The following is a 14,186-nucleotide window of genomic DNA, read 5'->3' on the forward strand; positions in this document are numbered from 1 at the left end:
TCGATGACATGCATCAACCAAGTCAGCGAGCCTGACCACCCGATCCCGTTAGTCGCCTTTTACGATAAGCATGGGTTGCTGAAGACACATATTGAAATACAAAATACGGACTGACCCGGGAAGATCCGGGTTGGAATTGGTCTTTAGTAACCCATGCTTGTCGTAAAAGGCGACTAACGAGATCGGGTGGTGAGGCTCGCTGACTTGGTTGATGCATGATTGTCATGGTAGCCCAATTGCGTAGATCGATGCTTATGAATCTATTGTTTGATGTAAATCGGAAAACGGATTTATTCCGAAACGTCGCCTTTAAATACAGTGAACAAAGTTGTTATCCAAAAATTGTGTCTACTCATGGAGACAAACACGGCACTGTCTAGTCCAGACTCGATAATTTACAGCTTATTTATAGCTGAAATATTACTGAGTGTGGTGTTAAACAACAAACAAACAAACAAAGAGAAATCGTACTCGATTATCTAATTCAATGTTTTATAAGTGCACCACAACAGTTATTTGACTGCTTTTTTGTTTTTTTGTTGTTTAACGCCGCAATCAACAATATTCCAGCTATATGACGGCGGTCTGTACATAATCGAGTCTGGACCAGACAATCAAGTGATTGACATCATGAGCATCGATCCACGCAATTGGGATAGATGACGTGCATCAAACAAGTGAGCGAGCCTGACCACCCGATCCCGTCGGTCGCCTCTTACGACAAGCATAGTCGCCTTTTACGACAAGCATAGTCACCCTTCATGGCAAGCATGGGTTGCTGAAGACCTATTCTACCCCGGATCTTCACTTTTTTAACTGCTTTTGGGGTTTCTTCGTATCACATGATCTGTCCATGGCATCATTGTCACTTGCATGTGTCTGCTTTTATAGTGCTAGCCCACTGAGATAGCATGCCTCAGTCTAAAATGGATACCCCACTTCGACAAGTATACTGACACCGAGCCGACCAGTCCTTGCTTTAGCCACAAAATGCCGAGCAGCAAACAGGGTAACAACAAGTACCATCTTTTAACGTATCTTGGCATGACGGACCGGGGTTCTAAACACCGAGCTTTCACTCTCCTGGCAGAAGCTCTATCCACTAGACCACGGAGGCGGTTGTCCGGATAGTAAGGTGTCTGGAATAGTAAGGGTGACTCATCCTATTCATGTGGTGACCTTGAGCGTGTTGCCGACACGTGCTTTTGGTTTATTCACGCTCGCCTCAGTGCTGAGCTACACGCATGGATGGCCACAATTCCTGGAGGGCGTTGCCTCCTTCCACAAGACGAGACACTGGCACGTGGGAACTGATTCACTATCGTGTTTCAGGTCACGCCGAGAGCGCCATGCAGGAAGACATTGTACGTACGCTTCAGTCACTTCTGACAACCACTATTCGATTTGCTTCAGCAAATAGTACCGGCTTTCGGAGCAACGATGTGTCAAAACCGATTTCATCGGTCTATGTAATAGTACAGGAAGGCTATGAAGCAACCTTTTTCTGCCTATATCTAATTATTGTCCACAAATATTTCTTTTTCCAGCAGGCAACATAACTAATCAATTGTTTTAGTTATTAAATTGTCAGTGAATGTTTTATGGAAATATCTATTAATCACTTCGAACAGCCAACTCCAACATTTATTTCTAATTTTCTTTGCATCCACTCTTGAAGTTTTGTTTACATGAATTTCGATATTGCAGTGGAACAATGTTGTATTTATACAGAAAGTTTCCACAGTGGGTGAAAATGATCTGATGATCTTTCTAAAACTGTTCCACATGGACATAGATATACAAGCTCTCTTCTGTTACCAGTGGACACCAATACATCACTGTAAGCTTGGAAATGTAACGGGTTGACTAATTTTAAAAGTTGCTAATTTTCCCCAAGATTATCTTTTCAGTCGTTTTTGGCACAGACACAAGGTACTCAATCATGAATGTTAAATGGATAAAAAATTCTTTTTCTTCAGACAATTATGTTGACATTTAACTTGAAGTATGCCATCAGGTCACGTTCTATGCATCAAGAGTTTGATCATTTGTGAGAGACCTACCTACTAGTGTCTCATGTGCAACTGCAAATCAAAAGCATCCCTCCTCTCTCGTCATTCAGGTAAAGAAAATAGATGTGAAAAATCCCCCTCAAATTGTTTTAATTTGAACAAAATGTTTTGGGATACTGCCTTTGATGTATGTTAGTGTCCATGATGTAAGCAGAATGTTGGCTCCTGTGACAATAGACAACACCGAACACAGAATTATGAGTGCTGCATTGGGAACAAAGAGAATTTATCAATATCAATTTGGGCAAGTACCCTGGGTACTGTGAACTTTTTCAGAATTTATTAACCTGTCAGTAAATGCCAAAAAGAAAGTTTCTAGGCGAGCTTTAAACAGTGGCAGAGAAAAGACCCGACTAGACCATTATGGCTGTGGCATGAGTAAGTGAGTGAGTTGGGTTTAACGCCGCTTTTAACACTATTCCAGTTATATCGCGGCGTGTCAGCTTAATGTGGGAGGAAAGCCCGAAGTGATGCAGGTCTCAGACGTTTACCACCTCGGTGAAACCCACGAGCACAGGTATGGTGCTGACAAACCTAGAAACATAATCGGGACGAACCAGGATTCAAACCCACAATCATAGGTTTCTGGCATGCCCAAGGGACGTAACTCTGCACAGCGAATCGCGGTGCCTTAGACGACAGGGCCCCCCGTGCCCCCGCTGAGGCATGAAGCAATGTATAAAGTGCAATACAATCAGTTTCCATTTACTTATGAGAAATTTAGATTTGAAATGTCAAATATCATTACCCCGGTGTGGTTGACAAGTTCAGAAAATCTACAAACAATCAACCCTTCAAATCAGCTATAAAACACAGTTATCTTGCAAAATGTCTTGAAGAAATTAAAGCACTTTACAAATTCCATATTTTCTTGCTACCCGCCTGGGACCACTGTTTATAAAACTGGTCATGATAACATAAAGTAAACACAAAACAAGGGACAAAGACATAATTCAGTTACACTGACATACAAGTGATTTTTACAAGGTTCTATACAAAATTCACAATGAGATAAATAATGAACAAAATACATTTCTGTATCAACAGCTTTAACATCCATAATCTGTACACAACAAAACGAACAGATCAATGTGTGAGTGAGTGAGGTTTTACGACGCTTTCAGCAATATTCCAGCTATATCACGGCAGGGGACACCAGAAATGGGCTTGACACATTGTACCCATGTCAGGAATTGAAACCCCTTCTTCTGCGTGATGAGCTAACGCTTTGACCACTAAGCTACCTGACCGCCCCACATGAACTAAATCGTCTCAGCCCATATACACGGAGGTAAACCAAGGGATAGATTCAACCATATAAAACATGCATTAGTGATCCTGATATTAAAAAAGTAAATCCACCCTATATTTATTTCTATATACATCCAGTGCTGGTCAAAATTATTTTAATAATAAGTCATGCAGTGACAACAGAAGTGGTTCTGTTTTTTAAACATGTCAGACTTTGTTACAAGTATTACCAGTAATGTTGGTGACCTAGACTTCAAGAACAGGTTCGAACAGTATAGTTAAGGGGTTTAGTCTGGTTTAGTTTTGATGTCACTATGAACCAAGTGAAAGCTGTATCTAATTCCTTAAACCTAGCCCTGTAGAGCTTTACTGAAGCTATATGAAGAAAACACCTTCACAGTACACCAGCCCCTGCTCCATATATCGTTGCTGTTGATTCGAGGGTCCGAAAAACCACTGTCTGTCACAAAGAGTCAAGTGGTTACAATTTGTCTTTCTCCAGTCTCTTCTTCATCCATCACTGGTTTTCCTGGAGGACTCATTTATCTATACTAACGACAGGTTGCCGTGATACAGGTGAAATAGCTCTGCACCCACTGAAGCAAGACATTTTGGCAATCTTGGCGAAACCTTGGCCATCTTGCCACGATTCTCCCTAATCTCCAGGGTCTCTGACTGCACCGGTTCCGTTCAACACTGTTTATACACACATGGGGATGTTTATACATTGAACAATGTAATAAATCACCATCACAGACATGGTGATGCACCAGGTCCATACACCGTCCCAGGGCATCCAGTCTCCTTCATCAGTGGAAACACGATGCTACCTGTGCACATCAAGTTCAGTTGAGTGTTAAGCTGGTGCTGTGTCTCACAAGAAGTCCTGGACGCGGACTGTTCTTCGGACAGCGTTAGAAAATCCTTCCTTAAAATGAAACCAGATATCCGTGGCCAGCACGTCCTTCTTGTCTGAAACCAAACACAAGCATTGGGAGTCTTGAACAATCATGATTTATAGTCTTACAAAAGGAACAGTGAGCACAACAGTATCAACGACAAGTTCAAGTATGTCTCAGGGTAACTGTGGCTTTTGTGGGTATTCTATTTCAAAAGTACTGTAAAATATTAAACCCATGAATAATATACTTTATGTCTTGAGCAGTGTTTTTCTATTCCCTGATCTCAGTTTGCTTGTTTCCCTTATATATATCTCATGATCTCCGTGATACATATTTGATGGGTCTCTAATACATAGAGGATATTTCATGTGTCGAGTGAAATATCATGTTTCTCTCATTAAGTGAGTGACGGGGCAAAGGAGATATTTTCATGAATGACAGAGCCATAAGTGAAAATATTTCCTCCCACCCCCACGTCACAAGATGAGAGAAACATCATATTTCACTCCATAAGTCCTTGAAATGAACATGTAAAACCTTGAAATGTAAATTCCCCTACATAAACACACAGGGACAGTTCACCACCTTTTGTATTTGCAACTTAAAAAGTAGTTTTGTTATTGCAAAATCTTAAAAAATATAAACAAAATTATCAAAAAATAATATAAAAAAACAAAAATAACAAAAATTCTTTATCATACATTTAGATAAGATTATATACAAAATCAACTTTAACAACAAATATTCTTGAAAACTACAAGACAGCTGTTGGAAGCAACAGAATACACGCTGGTCAAGTAAAAAAAATGGCCCTTTGCAAATCAGTTTCGATTGAGAAGTTAAATTTACAGTTTAAAACGAAGCATTTCCGAGAGAATAGCAAATGGCCAGAAGCGATATTAACTCCATAAGCGATCATCTGTCAACGTCAACAGTTTGTGTAAGGGGCCAGACACTTACGATAAAGGGAGACAATTTGAGGGGAGGTAACTCTTGTACGGCAATAGTTCCATCAAAGTATGTTCACTGCAGTGAAACATCAAGTGTTACGTTCACTGCAATGAGCATACTTTCACACTGAAGTATATATATATATATAAAAAAGGTGATCGTCTCCCTGAAATATATTTAATGATCACCCCGATATATATCTGATGGTCTCCCTGAAATATATTTAATGATCTCCCCGATATACAGCTGATTGTTTTCTGTGATATATCTACCTCCTAGTCCAGTACATGACATGACTTACTTTTAGCTCCCTCTGGGGACTTCTTAGTTTCGGCACTGACAGTAGTAGAGGATCTTTTCGTTTTTGTGAAGTTACCAAAAAAATTTTTCATAGGCTGAAAGGAAATAAAAAGCAAATATAGGATTGGTACTTGTGGTGTTTGTTTGTTGTTTAAAGCTGCACGCAGCAATATTACAGCTATAAAACTGCGGCCTGTAAATATTAGTGTCTGGACAAGACAATCCAATGAAATATATCATGAGCAACACTTCAGGTTGTCGAGGCACAATGACACACAATCAACCAAGGCAAGTGTTTGACAGCTTGATCCATTCAGTCGCTTCATACAACAAGCACAGGTTGCTTAGGATCTATTCTAACCCCATCTTCCCGAGGTAAAAGAGTTAACTGACTTTCCACCCTTGCCGAACTTGGCTGGATTTCCTGAGCTCTAAGTTATGTCCATTCTAAGCCTCTCCAATGGACCAATCCGATTCCATCACTTGCATTTGTTTCAAACAAAACGGTGGCGCCCAGTCAAGATGATCTGATCGTTAATCAAGATCTATGTTGTGATAAAACGCGAATTGCATCAAATTTCGTATCAAAAACATGAAAAGGTTTGGAAAATATCTGTTGACGAGTTGGAGGTGCACATTCTTTGCAAATACTGCAATCGGCCGAAATCTGCATGACACTTTATGAACCGGATTTCGATTTCGTTGCACGATTTTGATTAGACTATGCATAGACTCGTTAGTCCAGCCAAACTGTAACTCTATAATACCAGACTAGTTCGGCAAGGGTGGAAACTGGACTTTTATAGTCAGTTAACTCACTTGCCTCGGGAAGATGTTCTAACCCATATTCAACACTAGAGTTTTTCAGTTGTGAAATAAATAATTAATCCAGACATATACAAGGTGTGATTGATAATTTCTAAGTCTCACATAGAAGGAAATGCCTAACAGTGAAATCTCTTGTTGTGAACATTCCATGATTCATGGAGGTATATATCCACAAAAACTTTAGTCAATTGAGTAAATCTTTAGCTGTGACACTGGTGTCTGCGACTTTTGGACAATGAAACCCTTTTACAATCTCATTTAAATCAGATCTTAGTTCTCGCTACCGCTAAACAAAGATCTGAAGACATCCCATTTAGGGTCATATAAGACTGACCTTGCGTGAACTTTGACCGACCAATGAAATGACTGACAAGAAGTCGACATTAGCCAATCAGAAGGCAGCTTTCTTGTCCATTACGGCACTTATTTCAAATTGGCGACTACGCTTCGAAACAAATTTTGACAAATTCTCTATAAAACATTTAAAACCTGGACAAAAGGTTCAGATGGTAATAGATGGTCTAGATTGTATGGATTCAGTCGTTAAGCCAGTAACTATCGTTCGGAATACCCCGTGTTAAATTTTTCGAGGTATCATGAATAGAAATCACATTCCGACTGTCACTTTCATGATCTGGTAACCGACGTTCTGATTGGTCGGATGAAAGGTCGTTCTGACGTGCCCCCTAATAGAATGTCTTCAGATCTTTGTTATACGATAGCGAGAACTAAGATCTGATTTTAAAGAGATTGACCCTTGTATGGTGTATATTCAGTTAAATCTTGACCTATGTTCCTATATTTAACATTGACACACACAAATATTTTGTATCACTCCAATATTTTGTATTTACTCTGACAATCCACATAAGCTTTGCATACACTAAACATTTTATTTTGTGACCCTCATCTGAATCACACTACCCAAAATAACCAGTCTGTTTCATGCCAGATTAGCAACCTGCCCCAACTCACCTTATCCTCAAGGAGGGGTTTAGCTTCCAGCTTTCTCTTGTGGTTGGGTACAGCTGGGATGTTGTCCTTGATTGGCTCTAAGTCCGGAGCGGAACCGCTGGGAGAATACAAGGTTTGTGTACAACACTTGGGTACAAAAATACAACACACATTCCAATGAACGTTTTCCTTCTCTTTCACATTCGCACATTCAAGTACACCGGATGCAGTTTAACAATTGGCCACCAATATAGACAAGGAAACTTTGATGTCATGCATTAACATGGCGACAAACTCTTTGTTTGTCAAATTAAATAAACTAATTTTTCCAAAATCATTTTTGGTTGGTAGGTTTGTTGTTTTACGCCGCACTAAGCAATATTCCAGCTATATGACGGCGGTCTGTAAATAATCCAGTCTGGACCAGACAATCCAGTGATTAATATCATGAGCATCGATCCACGCAATTGGGATCGATGACATGCATCAACCAAGTCAGCGAGCCTGACCACCCGATCCAGTTAGTCGCCTTTTACGACAAGCATAGTCACCTTTTACGGCAAGCATGGGTTGCTGAAGACCTATTCTACCCCGTATCTTCACGGGTCTTTTTCCAAAATCAACACCATCATTTTTCCAAAATCAACACCAGCATGTTAAAACCATATGTACATTATTGGTTTCAATTAATTCCCCGTTTTACGTCTTACACTATGTGTTTGACTACCATGTGATTACCTCCCTTACATTTTGAACTTGATAAGCGATGTCTTTCCACACTACATGAGGGCAGTAGCTTTTTCAGGCTGGAGTTATGTCAAGCTGCATTCATCTTGTGATGAACCAGCACATTGGCACTTCTCATTATTGAGGTCAAATTTCAAACAAATGTCATGAAATTCAGGGCTCAAATAAAACCAAAACAGAACAACTAACAATATATTGGGGATTTTAAGAACTGGTAAACCAAACATGACATGTTATAAACATTACTAATGTATTGGCCTGACTCCTATAGAGTGAGTGAGTGAGTGAGTTTGGTTTTACGCCGCTTTTAGCAATACTCCAGCAATATCACGGCGGGGGGCACCAGAAATGGGCTTCAGACATTGTACCCATGATGGGAATTGAACCCGGGTCTTCGGCGTGATGAGCGAATGCTTTAACCACTAGGCTACCCGACCGCCCCTCCTGTAGAGCAATAATGATACATGTATTGCGATACCTACTGCAATGTGTTGCATGTCTTCTTTCAGCTGTAATTTGTTATGACCCTGAATAAACAAAAGTCATCGGGAGATGACACATCCCCCCGGTCTGGTGCAAATCAGAAATGGATTTTGGCTACTTTTACCCCACGTTTGGCTCATTGCCATTGGAGACCTTCAGTTCAGTGAAGAAAAAAAATGCTGTTTAGTATTTTTCAATATCCCAAATCATCAAAAGTCACCAGTTCACCACAAGGCTGATCTGTATAGTAAGTTTCATCAAGAAATATTCAAAAGGTTTTGGAGTTCTGCTCTGAAAATAAGCACTACACTCATTTTCAGTTAAGTCCAAATTGTCGTCATGACAACATAAAAAAATATAAAATAACTTAAAATACAATAATAACAAAATAAATATCCCGTTTTTCAAACCCAGGGGATATAAACATTTCCCCACACATTTTTGACAACTTTGTAATCGTCCTCCATTTTGTTAGATGTTGCTATGGTCACAATGCATATGGAAATAGACACATAACTTTGATCACAGGAATCAGATGCTAATTTTTGAATGTCATAATTTCGATTTGACTTGTCACTTTTGTAAACTTTACCTACAAGATGAAAATATGCATGATTTTGAAAAGCGAAACATACCGGTATCTTCCGAACGTATTGTGACGTGTTCGCTAGTATTTCATATCGTGGTATACTGGTAATACCACACACCAATATAACCATGATAAAAGGAATTAACATGTGTGGGTTAACACGAGATCAAGTGGGGAGACAACTCACGTGTTCCTAACCGCCAGCTTCACCTCACTCATTCTCATCCTCTCCAGCTCTATCTGAATAGAAGATGAGAGAGGTAAAGTACACCATCAGCATATACAAACGGGTATGACCTCATCTCGTTCAGGGGTCAAACAATTTTTAAAAAATTTACTTGACTTGACAAATACCTAAATTCTTTTGTCACTAGCAAATATGGATGCCTTAGAATTGCTTGAAGCTGATAGAGAGAGGTTGTGTGTACATACACTAACCAATATTTGATAGGGATACCGTTAATAAATTATTACCTATTACATATTTAAATACACACTTGACATATTATAAGGATCAGTCGTGTTCATGGAAAGATAGAAATATCCCTATCAAAAGTAGAATAGTATACAGTACACTATGGTTATAACGAACTCAAAGGGACCACTAATTTTAATTCGTTATAACCATGGTTCATTGTAAGCAGATACAGCATATATACACATGGATGGGACCCAAAAACAGATTGTTATATCCGTCTGTTCGTTATAAGCGTGTTCATTATAAATGAGTTTACTATATTATGAAAACTTTTATGTCACCATACCAAGTACATTCTTTTGACATTCTGAATGAGTCATATGCTCTGATGTTTCGAATCCCCAGACGTGTCGAACTCAAGTCAGATTCCAACAAACTCTTTCTATATTCATCACTATTTTAACCCGGATATGTCAAACTGGAAGTATTGAATTCCATGTTTACTCGAACTCAATTAATAGTCGCAAGGGTATAAATACCGGTAAGTTAAAACTTTCCCAGATAAGTCTAACTGAAGATTTTTAAACACAATTGTAGATAACAAATGCTTGTTTGTGTTTCTGATTCTAAAAATGTTATTTACATAACATGCATGATGTACGTTAGCTTCCTGTTGTCTGAGGGGGCACGGGTGGCCCAGTCGTCTAAGGCAAGGCAATTCGCTGTGCAGAGTTGCGTCCCTTGGGCACGCCAGAAACCTATGATTGTGGGTTCGAATATCGGTTAACCCCGATTATGTTTCTAGATTTGTCAGCACCATACCCATGCTCTTGGGTTTCACCGAAGTGATAAACGTCTGAGACCTGCATCACTTCGGGCTTTCCTCCCACATTAAGCTGACACGCCGCATTATAACTGGAATACTGTTAAAAGCGGTATAAAACCCAACTCACTCACTCCTGTTGTCTGATGGCTAGGTCACACCGTAATTTCTGTGGTTTCCAGGAGTTGCAGATAACCGAATTCAAATGTACTTCATTCAGGGCCATCTAAGTGAAAGTCATCTGTTCAGTTTTCTTGTATGATTCTAGCTGTCGTAGACTGCAAGCTGCACAGCAGTCAGCCTTGCCAGTCAAACCAGTGGGTGACAGTTTGACTGTGGTCATTGTACTCATCTGTCAGTCAAACCCATGCTTGATGGGGCTAGTGCAGTTAGACGTGACATACCTCTCTGGCTATCAGCTGTTTGGCTGCGTAGGTCAACTGCCGCTGTTGTTTCATTCCAGGAAATTTCACAATTTCTTCAACATTCCTGAAGAAAACAAACAGGTCATATAAACATAGCCTATTATACATCTGTGAGTAAGTCAGTGAGAGTGAGTGAGTGAAAGTGAGTGAGTAGGTAAGTGAGTGAGTGAGTGAGTGAGTGAGTGAGTGAGAGAGTGAGTGAGTGAGTGAGTGAAAGTGGGTAAGTGGGTGGGTGGGTGAGTGAGTGAGTGAGTGAGTGAGTGAGTGAGTGAGTGAGTGAGTGAGTGAGTGAGAGTAAGTGAGTGAGTGAGCGTGAATAATCAAGACTGGACCAGACAATAACTGACATCATGAGCATCGATCTACGCAAGTGGGATATGATGACATGCAAACCAAGTCAGCAAGCCTGACCACCAGATCTCGTTCATCACCACTTACAACAAGCACAGTTGCCTCTTACAGCAATCATGGGTTGCTGAAGACCTATTCTCTACCCGGATCTTCACAGGTCTTACAATGTCTCGGCCCAAACACTTCTTTTGTAGCTGATGTTGTCTGATCTATGAAGAAGCTGAGTGACATATGGACAAGTTGTGTGATGTCAGGTCAACTCACGGATCCAGCACGTAGCTGTACTGCCCCTCTGGCGACTTCTCCTGGTGGTACGTCATGTTGTAGGCGATCATGATCCGCACCAGGTTAGATAACTCCTCCTTCTCTCGCTTGCTGTACAGCTGAGTGTTCACCTGGAAAGACAGACAATGTTAGCTTCAGGCTCCTGTAGTAACACAGGGATTAAGCTACACCTGCTCCGAGGCTGATATTCGGCTCCGAGTCCGCAGCAAATGTCAGTAGAAGTTCCCAAATTGGAATGAAGTCATGTCATACTTCCAACTAATGTGGCTCTGCAGCGGTTACTTCCATTTCACTGGTATAGGACCAATGTTATCAGTTACATTTCTGCATTGAATGAATATAAGAAAAAAATCCCAATTTATCTGCAAAGGGCACTATGTTTGGAATCCTACATATATTCCTGTAACACTGTTAGCATGTAGCCAGCATATGTTCAGTTATTTTAAATTACTTCTTTGAGAGGCATTTAGAAGTTGTAGTACTAAGTTAGAATAAGATATGTGGATGAACAACTTCTTTCTTACAATTAGGAGCAACATTTTGGTGTAGGTTCTAACACTGTTATGAAGCAAGTACTTACGGGTCTGAGGGTGGTACATACGGGTGATACTAACGGGTCTGAGGGTGGAACATACGAGTGATACTTACGGGTCTGAGGGTGGTATATACAGGTGATACTTACGGGCCTGAGGGTGGTACTACATACGGGTGATACTTACGGGTCTGAGGGTGGTACATACGGGTGATACTTACAGGCCTGAGGGTGGTACATACGGGTGATACTTACGGGTCTGAGGGTGGTACATACGGGTGATACTAACGGGTCTGAGGGTGGTACATACGGGTGATACTTACGGGCCTGAGGGTGGTACACACGGGTGATACTTACAGGTCTGAGGGTGGTATATACAGGTGATACTTACAGGTCTGATGGTGGTACATACGGATGATACTTACTGGTCTGAGGGTGGTACACACGGATGATACTTACAGGTCTGAGGGTGGTATATACAGGTGATACTTACAGGTCTGATGGTGGTACATACGGATGATACTTACTGGTCTGAGGGTGGTACACACGGATGATACTTACTGGTCTGAGGGTGGTACATACGGTTGATACGGGTCGGGGGGGGGGGGGGGGGGGGGGGGGTACCTACGGGTGATACTCAGAGGTCAGAGGGTGGTACATACGGGTGATACTCATAGGCCTGAGGGTGGTACACAAGGATGGTTCTTAAGGGTCTGAGGGTGATACTAATGGGTCTGGGGGTGATACTTATGGGTCTGAGATTGGTACACAAGGATGGTACTCACTGGTCTAAGGGTGATACTAAGGGGTCTGAGGGTGATACTTACAGGTCTGAGGGTGGTACATACGGGTCTGAGGGGGTACACAAGGATGGTACTCACAGGTCTAAGGGTGGGCTGCATGATTTGCAGCATGGGATGCAGCATGTCGAGAACTGCATTCTTGGTGTTGATGAACTTCTTCACAGTGGGAGACATGTCAGCGAACATGCACGTGACCAGGTTGGTGGTCTTGGAGAGTCGGGTCATGTGCTATACACAAATAAATTTATTCAGAAAAAAAACGACCGTTACAGGTTACAAGAAAGTCCAATATTTTGTCATACACATGCATAGGCTCAAAAACATTTTAAAAAAATTATCTCTGGCAATGGCTTTTGAAAATATACTGCTGGAGGGTGGCATATTTTTGTTTTTTTGGTTGTTTTTTTTTTTGTCGTTCAAACTAGCATGTAACCAAATCCGTACTGAGGTACACAAGTTAGGCCTATTACTACACCATCTGGCTATACAAGTGCTCATGGGCTATCTGGACTTACCTTTGTAATCCATTTTACAACTTTTATCCAAGATTCCATTTCATTTTTACATTAAGTTCGGCAAAATTATGTATGAACTGATCGGCAAATCACATCAACTCACCATGAAACAAATATTAGTCGTTATACAAAGTCTTTGATCTTCCTATCACTGTATTGAAATTTCTTTTCAGTTATGATATTGACCTTGACATTAAGTATTTTTGAAACTAAATCCCCCATAAACAACTGACTGCAATTTCCGGCTTATTTTACGAGACAAATACACATGTAATCTTAATCTCTGCATATGATACATTGTCCAGCAGACAGTACACAAATGACAATCATCATGTCTTGTGATGTTTTATCGTAAATATCATGTTTTCATTGACCAAATTTACAAACAGTAAAACAAGCACACAAACTCCTATTGCCACCATGACCATAACAAGATACACTGTAAACCAGTGAGCATGTAAAGGGAAGTAACTGCACACAATATTGGATTGCACGGTTTTTAAGAAATCTAACATTTCACTGCCGGGGTCGTGTGTTCCAGACATGGATTTTTAAAGATTGTTTTTAAAATGGAAATATAAAAACGAAACGTGCGGCAGACTTCATGATGATGCAGGCGGTGCCTGAGAACCATTATTATTTTTTTAAGCCGTATATCTAGTCTGGACTCTTGACAGCACAGTGATTGCAATAACAGTGTAATACTTTGTTTGTTTGTTTGTTGTTTAACGCGTCACTCAGCAATTTTCCAGCTATATGACATGGTCTGTAAATAATCAAGTCTGGACCAAACAATCCAGTGATTGACATCATTAGCATCGATCCAGGCATCAACCAAGTCAGTGAGCCTGACCACCTGATCCCGTTAGTTGCCTATTGCGACAAGCATTGTCGCCTGTTACGAAAGCACAACAGGGATGGATTCAACTGCATAAAACGTGCACTAGTGCAACCTGA

The 14,186-nt window shown here is 40.6% G+C and overlaps 1 protein-coding gene across 1 annotated transcript in view; it reads right to left on the minus strand.

Moving 5' to 3' along the window:
- Positions 1-3,833: 3,833 nt before the first annotated feature.
- The window catches only part of LOC139468660 (chromosome transmission fidelity protein 18 homolog), a 30,999-nt gene continuing 20,646 nt past the window's right edge, over positions 3,834-14,186 (minus strand). The window contains exons 18-24 of the mRNA XM_071250782.1: positions 12,793-12,942; positions 11,359-11,489; positions 10,723-10,807; positions 9,265-9,317; positions 7,280-7,376; positions 5,478-5,571; positions 3,834-4,295 (exon numbers count right to left, since the gene is read on the minus strand). Of these exons, the coding sequence (XP_071106883.1) occupies positions 4,198-4,295; positions 5,478-5,571; positions 7,280-7,376; positions 9,265-9,317; positions 10,723-10,807; positions 11,359-11,489; positions 12,793-12,942 (708 nt within the window). The 3' untranslated portion in view covers positions 3,834-4,197. The remainder of the gene's footprint in view (positions 4,296-5,477; positions 5,572-7,279; positions 7,377-9,264; positions 9,318-10,722; positions 10,808-11,358; positions 11,490-12,792; positions 12,943-14,186) is intronic.

The sequence above is a fragment of the Haliotis cracherodii genome, unplaced genomic scaffold, assembly GCF_022045235.1.
Source record: "Haliotis cracherodii isolate W230 unplaced genomic scaffold, xgHalCrac1.p SCAF_2, whole genome shotgun sequence".
NCBI classification, from domain to species: Eukaryota; Metazoa; Mollusca; class Gastropoda; order Lepetellida; family Haliotidae; genus Haliotis; species Haliotis cracherodii.